At 39.9% G+C, this 10,579-nt stretch overlaps 2 protein-coding genes across 2 annotated transcripts; both read left to right on the top strand.

Annotated features, from left to right (window-relative positions):
* LOC141776811 (tripartite motif-containing protein 16-like) lies at positions 1 to 1,183 on the top strand. The gene is made up of 2 exons (XM_074650622.1): positions 1 to 75; positions 370 to 1,183. The coding sequence occupies exons 1-2, from the start codon at positions 1 to 3 to the stop codon at positions 1,042 to 1,044; spliced, it is 750 nt and encodes a 249-aa protein (XP_074506723.1). The 3' UTR covers positions 1,045 to 1,183.
* Positions 1,184 to 4,781: 3,598 nt separating this feature from the next.
* On the top strand, positions 4,782 to 8,082 carry LOC141776253 (tripartite motif-containing protein 16-like). The gene has a single exon (XM_074649723.1). The coding sequence runs from the start codon at positions 6,345 to 6,347 to the stop codon at positions 8,016 to 8,018; it is 1,674 nt and encodes a 557-aa protein (XP_074505824.1). The 5' UTR covers positions 4,782 to 6,344; the 3' UTR covers positions 8,019 to 8,082.
* Positions 8,083 to 10,579: the final 2,497 nt, after the last annotated feature.

Below are 10,579 nucleotides of genomic sequence, written 5' to 3'. Positions count from 1 at the left end.
ATGGCGCAGCAAGGAGTTCAACTGGACCGAAAGAACTTCTGCTGTTTATTCTGTCAGGATCTACTGAAGGATCCGGTGACTATTCCCTGTGGACACAACACCGTCTCAGCTGCAGCAGAAAAGACCGAGAGGCAGAGAGAGCTGGAGGTGAGTCGACTCAACATCCAGCAGAGGATCCAGGACAGAGAGAAAGATGTGAAGCTGCTCCAAAAGGAGGTGAAGGCTGTCAATCGCTCTGCTGATAAAGCAGTGAAGGACAGTGAGAAGGTCTTCACCGAGCTGATCCGTCTCATGGAGAAAAGAAGCTGTGATGTGAAGCAGCAGGTCAGATCCCAGCAGAACTCTCTTAAACGCTCTTGCTTTGAAAAGCATGGGAAGAAACTCGTCATCTGCTCTGAGTGTTGGCACACCTTCACACTGGACAGCGTGGAAGATGACAAGATGACAGTGGATGTTTTACTGCCACAACCAGAGCCCAAGACCAGAGCTGGATTCTTACAATATTCACGTGATATCACACTGGATCCAAACACAGCACAAAATTGGCTGTCATTATCTGAGGGGAACAGAAAAGTAACTTTAATAACACGACCACAGACTTATCCTCCGCACCAAGACAGGTTCTGTGCTTTAGGGCCTCAGGTCCTGAGTAGAGAGAGTCTGACCGGACGTTGTTACTGGGAGGTGAAGTGGACAGGGAAAGGGATTTATATAGCAGTTGCATACAAGACTATCAGCAGAGACCGGTGGACAGGGGAAGACTGTACATTCGGATTTAATGACAAATCTTGGTCATTGTATTGTTTCGAACAGAAATATGGCTTTATCCACAACGGTACCTTCACTCGTATCTCAGGTCCTCTGTCCTCCAGAGTAGGAGTGTACCTGGATCACAGTGCAGGTATTCTCTCCTTCTACAGCGTCTCTGAAACCATGACTCTCCTCCACAGAGTCCAGACCACATTCACTGAGCCTCTCTATGCTGGACTTGGGCCACACAGGGTTTCTGAGGGAGACACTGCTGAGTTCTGTAAACTCAAATAATACAGACAGGAGTAATTTAAGGGACAGTGGGTTGAATTCTGTATTTTGTGAAACATTGATTGTGCGGATCAAGTGAATCTGTACATGAAATACTTGAACAAGAGTCATTTAACAGACTTTGCTGATGGGATGTGTGAACAAAATGAAGGTTTACATGATGAATAAACAAACATGAACAAAGTATTTTCCTCCTTGTCTTCATTCCAGGGTATCATACAAAGCTGGTGGAGAAAATGTGAAACTAATATGAGAGAATAACTGAGACAGTTTTCCTCCTGAAACACCACAAAGTACAATGTTTAGGACAGAGTATTGTGAGCAGATATGTCAGTATATTAGGGCTGGGACGATTCACCTATCTCACAATTTGATACTATCACAATACTTGGGTACCGATTCGATATGTATTGCGATTCTACAAGTATTGTGATTCGACCCGATTTGTATTCACTTTTTTAACACTAGACCATGGGGAAAAGTTGAATCATACACTTCTAGGAACTTTGGAAAATATCAAAATTAATACAGTAAAAATGTCAGCCTGTATGTAGTCAGAGATGTCCTGAAGTCAAATATATCAGTCATTATCAGGAGTTATTTATAAAAGAATTTCCAGCAACTAATAAATCAAAGAATAAAGACATTTCCCTCACAAATTAGAGGTATTTTCTTTTTAATTTATAAGGGACATGTAATGTTTTATACTTCTGGTGAATATAATCCAATCAATCTTATTTCTATATATCTATTTTGTATATACAGTTCCCTTTGTTAACACCTTATTTGGAAACCAGACGTAGTCACACGTGTCTACTTCCTCTAACTTCTCCAAGGTGGTCTCTAGCTCTCCCGTCAGCTCCGTTCTCTTTATTCATCCATGGTCAGCTCCATCGGGGCCGTTTGAATGCATTTAACATAAATGTCATTATCTGGGTGCTCTACAGTTGTAGCGTCGGCCCATTTGACCACGGAGATGAGAGTGACGGCCGGCTTGACCGCCACGTTACCGCGATACGATGACGTTTCTTGTCTGTGACAGAGTTAGCATGCAGCTTTAGCCGTGATGTCTAGCTCTGCTTTTCCTGTCAATGTGTGAAATCCAAAGTGTTTCCATTCTTTACTGGATGTGTAGTGTTTACCACGCTGGATTTAACATGTGAGGGTTCAGGTCGTATCCATGCTGACCCTCCGCCGTTTTCTACTTTTCCGTTTCGGCTCGCTGCGGCCGGCTGGTTTGTTTGGTTGACGGATACAGAACGGATATGACGTCACGTTACTCTGACTACCACAATAAAAGTGGTAACTTCCTTCTACCTCCAAATTGACTCAAATGAAGCAAATATATCGATTCTGGCATTAAAAAATTGTTTTATTTAAAAATCGTAAAAACAAAAATGGCGATACATAGGTGAATCGATTTTTTTTCCCACTCCTACTGTATATACATTGGTATTATAGATCGTGCTTGTCTTTTTTTTTTGCATCTTAATTTAGGACATCCTCCTGCAAAGTCTCGGAGAATTGCATTCTGTGCACATTTTTAAAGGTAAAGACGATGAGAGAATACAAGAGATAAAGAAAATATATATAATAAGGGTGTAAAGTCTACCAATAAAATCAAGAATAAGCTGAAGAAACCAAGTGGTCACTTTAAGCCCATTTATACGCAGTATATATACATTAAATAAATGGTTTATAACTTACTATAGTAATAGTAGTTGAAACCACATATAATTAAATTTTTAAGTGTTCATGATTGTACAGTATTTGTCAGTAATTATAACTAAACATAACAAACTGATAATTAACGACAATATAGAGAAATACAGTTGTAAACATTAAATATGCTGTTATAGGAGAGGTTATAATTAGGAATGCACCGATACCGGAACAGATATCGGGCCGATACAGACTCAAATAGCTGGATTGGATATCGGTGACAATGAGGCCGATCTATTCAATTCAATTTTATTTTGTATACTATATACATCATCTACTACAATTTTAATTCCTGTTTAAATTTTGACCAATTTGTTGCTGTATTAAAAAGGTTTACACTTAATTTTAATTCTTGCTACATTACAACATTTTTTACAAAGTTGCTGGTGTATGATTTATTATTTGAAGAATAAATAACAACTCACTAAATGAATTTTCTATGTATTTATTGGTCACATTTTGTTTTACAAAGTTAGGGAAAGTAATGTTTAAGCCAAGTCTGATGTTGCCTGACACTTATGATCCCAGTCACTTCCACACAATGAGGCATGCAGCTCATTAAAGGCAGATTCTGATGACTTTTTGAAACCATATCTTTTAGACACAAAAAATTAAATTAAATAAAAAAAGATTGAAAAAAATATGAAAAGAAATCAACAAAATATTTGGAGAAATATACAATATTTTTAGTGAAGTGTGGCCGTGTAGGAAAATGTAGGAAGAATCATTCAGGAGTGGGGACATGGACACGTTGTGGTGGCAGTTTCTGTTAAAACAAGACACAAACCAACGTAACAACTTGTCTTTCAGTGAATTTAATAAAAAGGGATACATTAATAACTAAAACATCTGCAGATGGACTCACGAGCACAGCCACCTGTTGTGGACTGTGGCAAGTGAGCCCCGAATACAAAGAGTAGTCAGTATTTATACATTTAAAGCATAACATGAAGATAAGTGCAAAGAAGAGAAGGATAGAAAGTGTATCAATGCGTCAGCACACAGCAGACAACAGAGCATCACAAGACATAACAAGTATTTCAGCAATCTGTTGTTTGCAGTTACAGAGAACTAAAATGTCAGGTCACTGTCCTAGGTGACGAAATTGAACATGTGAGGCCCTGAGATTATCTAAAGGTACAGTGTTAAACTGCAGATATGAAAATTGCCATTACAACGTTTAAAGAGTTAAAATACAGGTTTATCAAGGCAGTGAGAGAAACTCAACGACTGTACTCTGAGAAACTCCAACAGCAGTTCTCAGTAAACGACTCTGCTTCTGTCTGAAAGGGTCTCAGATAGATACCAAATGCATACCTAAAGCCCCCACACTCCACTAACGACTCTGCTTCACAGATAGATACCAAATGCAAACCTAAAGCCCCCCCCACCCCACTCCACTAACGACGTCTGCATGTCCAACAACCTGAATGAGTTCTACTGATGTTTTAAAAGACAATGGGACAGTCTTGAACACTGACGACGACTCTCTCCATCCTGGAGAGGGACGTTAACAGGCTGTTCAAGAGAAGCCACTGTACACTACCTGCTCACTACCTACCTACCTAGCCTCCCCCCCCACACACACACACACACACACACACACACACACACTCCACTAACGACTTGCATCTGTCCAACGACCTGAATGAGTTCTACTGTCGTTTTGAAAGACAATGGGTCAGTCCTGTGCATTTTCTGGATAACCTGCTGCTGTAACTCAAGGAATTCCCAATTTGGGATCAATATATATTGATCTATTGATATCTATATCAAATCTATCTATCTATCTATCTATCTATCTATCTATCTATCTATCTATCTATCTATCTATCTATCTATCTATCTATCTATCTATCTATCTATCTATCTATTTAGATATATATCTACCATACCAGAATATCAGTATAGTCTAGCTCAGGGGTCAGCAACCTTTACTATTTTGTCCATCAGTCCATCTTGTTGCTAAATAATAATAAATGTGCTGCTAAAGACGTGTGAATGGACAGATGGTCATTTTGTAATGGGTTCTGTATGAATAATGGTGATGTGTTTTGTTTTTTTTGTCTGATGGGTCTTACTTGTCTGTCTGTCTATGGTAACAGTATGTCTATTGTATGTGTACTTTTTTTCAAACTGAGCTGCCTATGGATGCAAAATCAATTTCAGTGCAAACTGACAATAAAGTTGTATCGTATCATATCAAAAGAGCCATTTTAGGCAAAAAAATAAATATAATAAATAAAAAATCTGTTTGGAGCCACAACACATTTGATAATTGTGATGAAGGTAACACAGCTTATAGTCTAAGTATATAGTATATAAGTCTAATGCAGTGAGGGCCAAAGTGCAAATGTACTACGGAGTATTAGGGCCACATTGAGAGGGAAAAAAATCTGAGATTTCCAGAATAAAGTTATAATATTACGAGAAAAAAGTAGTAACATTATGAGAATAAAGTCATAACTTACCATGAAAAAAAGAAAAAAACAAAGAAAATTACTACTTTATAATATTATGACTTTATTCTCATAATATAACGACTTTTTTTCTTGTAATATTATGATTTTATTTTCAAATCTCAGATTTATTTTTTTCCCTCAATGTGGACCTAATAATCCGTCGTACAATAGATCTACAATAATGATAAATAAAAATGTAAATAAAAAACAGTTATTCATTTGCATTTTTATAAATCCACAGGGAGCCGCTGGAGAGGAGCTAAAGAGCCGCAGGTTGCTGACTCCTGGTCAAGGTGAATGTTGTTGTGTATCACACTGAGCGTTTTTACATTCCCATTTCAACTGCAGGTCAAAGTATACTGGGAAATGTCAATACTGTAGTAGCTACACGGAAGAAGGATTTGTATATACACAGTAAAATTATTTGTGTAACAACATTTTTACATATACTGTAAATAGAAAAAATTATGTTTTGATTTGATTTTTCATGTAAAGTCGTAAAATAAAATAAATTTAAAAAAACAAAAAACAAAAACAAGTTGTACCTCCTCAGAGTACTAATTTATAGAATATAAATGTATATTAATATAATAGATTTTGATAACTGAATGGATCATTTTGCATGTGGTGGCTCAAACGATGAAGGAATGTTTAGAAGTTGTGAAGAGGACGACAGTTTTGATGTGCAAGTGGTTATACTCTTTTGCACACGTGCTAAAACTGGTGCAATTTGCTTGAATGAATGAGAAATTCTAATCTGTTGTGAACAACAAACTAATTGTTCCGAGTTTTGATCTTATTGTTTTGTAAAAAAATAATAATAATAATTCTGAGAAAACCTGTAAATGCTTCTTTCTGGCTCGAGCTTTGCTGGGAGGACAAGTTGCCCAGCAACAGAAGAGGATAAGCTGATCGTGACTTCAGCGGCTGAAACAATAACAATCATTTTGAACCAACCAATGGGGAAGCCCCATCTCCACTGACCAATGGGGTGACTCCATTACTCACACAGGTCCCACCCCCTCTCTGCTGTGGTCCCGCCCCCTCATCCTGCTCCTCCCTCTTCTTACTGCTCTAAAACACAGCCTGCTCCACTCTGAGAGCTCACACTGTTTGGATATGGCGCTGCAAGGAGTTCAGCTGGACCGAGAGTCATTCTCCTGCTCCATCTGTCTGGATCTACTGAAGGATCCGGTGACTATTCTGTGTGGGCACAGCTACTGCATGAACTGTATTAAAACTCACTGGGATGGAGAAGAAGAGAAGACGATCTACAGCTGCCCTCAGTGTCGGCAGACCTGCACACCGAGGCCTGTCCTCATGAAAGACACCATGTTGGCAGATTTAGTGGAGCAACTGAAGAAGACTGGACTCCAAGCTGCTCCTGCTGATCACTGCTATGCTGGACCTGAAGATGTGGCCTGTGATGTCTGCACTGGGAGGAAACTGAAAGCCCTCAAGTCCTGTCTGGTGTGTCTGGTCTCTTACTGTGAGAAACACCTCCAGCCTCATTATGAATTATTTGAAAATCACAAACTGGTGGAGCCCTCCAAGAAGCTCCAGGAGAACATCTGCTCTCTTCACCACGAGGTGATGAAGATGTTCTGTCGTACTGATCAGCAGTGTATCTGTTATCTCTGCTCTGTGGATGAACATAAAGGCCACGACACCGTCTCAGCTGCAGCAGAAAGGACCAAGAGGCAGAGAGAGCTGGAGGGAAGTCGATTCAACATCCAGCAGAGGATCCAGGACAGAGAGAAAGATGTGAAGCTGCTCCAACAGGAGGTGGAGGCTGTCAATCGCTCTGCTGATAAAGCAGTGGAGGACAGTGAGAAGATCTTCACCGAGCTGATCCGTCTCATGGAGAAAAGAAGCTGTGATGTGAAGCAGCAGGTCAGATCCCAGCAGAAAAGTGAAGTGAGTCGAGTCAAAGAGCTTCAGGAGAAGCTGGAGCAGGAGATCACTGAGCTGAAGAGGAGAGACGCTGAGCTGAAGCTGCTGTCACACACAGAGGATCACAACCAGTTTCTACTCGACTACCCCTCACTGTCACCGCTCAGTGAATCTACAGCCAGCATCGATATCCGTCCTCTGCGCTACTTTGAGGACGTGACGGCAGCTGTGTCAGAAGTCAGAGATAAACTACAGGTCGTTCTGAGTGAGAAATGGACAAACATCTCGCAGACAGTAACTGAAGTGGATGTTTTACTGTCACAACCAGAGCCCAAGACCAGAGCTGGATTCTTACAATATTCACGAGAAATCACACTGGATCCAAACACAGCACACGAAGTGGTGTTATTATCTGATGGGAACAGAAAAGCAACATCAACCGAACAAAATCTGAAATATTCCAATCACCCGGACAGATTCACTGAATGTTGGCAGGTCCTGAGTAGAGAGAGTCTGACTGGACGTTGTTACTGGGAGGTGGAGTGGCAAGGAAATGGAGTTCTTATAGCAGTCGCATACAAGAACAACCGCAGAGAAGGGGGCTGGAATGAATGTGGATTTGGACACAATGACAAATCTTGGACATTTAGATTTGACAGAGACCGTTATGCATTTTGGTACAACAATGTTAAAACTCCTGTCTCAGGTCCTCAGTCCTCCAGAGTAGGAGTGTACCTGGATCACAGTGCAGGTATTCTGTCCTTCTACAGCGTCTCCACCACCAATCAAACCATGACCCTCCTCCACAGAGTCCAGACCACATTCACTGAGCCTCTCTATGCTGGAATTTGGCTTTATTACAATTATGGAGTCACTGCTGAGTTCTGTAAACTGAAATAGACAGAAGTCGTTTAAGGGTTGAATTCTGTGTTTTAACTCTTAAATGTTTGTTGCTGAGAGCTGATTGTTGTGTCATTGAGATCAGCTGTCAATCAAACATTATGGTGATTCTTTGACATCTTCTCATGAGTTGTTCTGTAAATCACGAGTGAATCAAGTGGCGCTCCAGGTGGCGCTCCTTCCTGTGTCTGTTTCACTGCTAATGATGATGATGTTTGTTTACTTGAACTGACTTTGCATTTTTAGGTTGTTCTACTGCATGAGTCTTAAGAGAGAAGGCACCAGACCTTCCTTTACCATATGTTGTTCTCCCCACTTTTTTGTCACTGTAATTATCCTGATCATAATCAATAAGGAGATCCTTCATTGTTCTCTTTTACATCGCTGAGATTCTATTCAAACCAACTGATTGTGTTGTTGAAGTGAATCTGTACATGATTACTGATGGGATGTGTGAACAAACTGAAGGTTTACATGATGAATAAACAAACAAGAACAAAGTATTTTCTCCTGTCTTCATTCCAGGGTATCATACAAAGCTGATGGAGAAAATGTAAAACTAATATGAGAGAATACACAAAAAACTACAAGGCACTTTCTTTTTAAACAATTAAAATGCCTTTATTGTAATGGCATAATCATGTTAGCAAAAGCAATCTCCAACTTTCGGCATCAAGCCTTCGTCAGGGAGTCAATATAATATAATATGAGAGTAGAACTTAGACAGTTTTCCTCCTGAAACACCACAAACTACAGTGTTCATGTTAAGACTCAGTCAGTCTCTGTCCTGAAAACTTTCCTCACTAAAACAGCTTTGTCACAGAGAACTGAGCAGCGTTTTTAACCACTGTGTTGCATAGATAGACAGACTTTCTAGGACGGCATCATTCAAAATGTTAAAAAAGCTGAAATTATTGCCTTTACTATTGATTGTTCGGTTCATGATACTCGCTGACTGGAGGTTTAACTTCTGTTTGCCCTCATTTATTTCAACTCATAATCACCCATGTTATACAAAAGTGCTTTTGGACTTCCTGCTTCCACCTACCGAAGTTCAGGTTGACCACGGTGTGTTTGAAGATTTCATTTCAAGTTGATACTTTATTATGAACCAATTTATACACAACTATCAGTAAATCCTTTCTAATTTTAAGGGTATGAAGAAACTAATAAGTTTGAGTGCTGTCTGTTGATTAGTAGTTGCAGCTGATCTGGTTCATTCTGGATTAGAGTCTGCTGTTTATTGCTGAGCAGGTAGTGTACAGTGGCTTCTCTTGAACAGCCTGTTAACATCCCTCTCCAGGATGGAGAGAGTCGTCGTCGGTGTTCAGGACTGTCCCATTGTCTTTTAAAACGACAGTAGAACTCATTCAGGTCTTTGGCCATGCAGACGTCGTTAGTGGAGTGTGGGGGCGTTAGGTTTGCATTTGGTGATCTATCTGTGACCCTTTCAGACAGAAGCAAGTCGTTAGTGGAGTGTGGGGGCATTGGGTTTGCATTTGGTTTGAACAGCCTGTTAACGTCCCTCTCCAGGATGGAGAGAGTCGTCGTTGGTGTTCAGGACTGTCCCATTGTCTTTTAAAACGATAGTAGAACTCATTCAGGTCGTTGGCCATCGTTATGGGAGTGGGGGGGGCTTTAGGTATGCATTTGGTATCTATCTGAGACCCTTTCAGACAGAAGCAGAGTCGTTTACTGACAACTGCTGTTGGAGTTTCTCAGAGTACAGTCGTTGAGTTTCTCTCACTGCCTTGATAAACCTGTATTTTAACTCTTTAAATGGTAAATGGACTTGCATTTATATAGCACTTTTCTAGTCATCCGACCACTCAAAGCGCTTTACACTACATGTCAGTATTCACCCATTCACACACATTCATACACTGATGCAGAGGCTGCTAAAGGTGCCAACGTTGCCCATTCAATCTAATCTAAATTAAATACTCACTTTAAACGTGTCCATGTCCCCACTCCTGAATGATTCTTCCTTTTCCAACCTTAGCTGTAAACCAGAGTTTAAATATCCCAAATATACACATTTTTAAATAAAAATAGACATACCTATACCAGGATCGGCTGAGGTGTGTGTTAAATACACTGCCTTTAAAAACATCATAAAATGCTGTGCTGGTCTTTTTTCTGAATTGTTTCTAAAAGACGAGGCCGTAACGCTACTAAAACAATACTCCAAGTGTATTTTGTCCAAACAAAGTTTGTTTGGTGATGATTTCAATATTTTTAGTAACAACATACTTGACTTTGGATTCTTTTTTTGTTATCTTATTTACATTGTTATTGATCTTATTTGTTACTATCTAAGTCTAACTTGATCATATTTCATTATTATAATAAGAATACTTTCTTTGGAGTCAAAAGTTTACTATTTAGTTGTTTCTTATTTGTCGTTGGCCGTTTGAATGCAGAGAAGATAAATGTCAGTATCTGGGTGCTCTACAGTCGTAGCGTCGGCCCATTTGACCACGGAGATGAGAGCGACGGCCGGCTCGACCGCCACGTTACCGCGATACGATGACGTTTCCTGTCTGTGACAGAGTTAGCAT

This window comes from Sebastes fasciatus, chromosome 11, assembly GCF_043250625.1.
Source record: "Sebastes fasciatus isolate fSebFas1 chromosome 11, fSebFas1.pri, whole genome shotgun sequence".
In the NCBI taxonomy this organism is placed as follows: Eukaryota; Metazoa; Chordata; class Actinopteri; order Perciformes; family Sebastidae; genus Sebastes; species Sebastes fasciatus.
This window is presented reverse-complemented; position numbering and strand designations above follow the sequence as displayed.

Coding starts and splice junctions, on each gene's coding strand:
- LOC141776811 (XM_074650622.1), top strand. CDS start 1: ATGGCGCAGCAAGGAGTTCAACTGGACCGAAAGAACTTCTGCTGTTTA. Junction 76..369: donor AGGATCTACTGAAGGATCCG/GTGACTATTCCC, acceptor TGCTTTGAAAAG/CATGGGAAGAAACTCGTCAT.
- LOC141776253 (XM_074649723.1), top strand. CDS start 6,345: ATGGCGCTGCAAGGAGTTCAGCTGGACCGAGAGTCATTCTCCTGCTCC.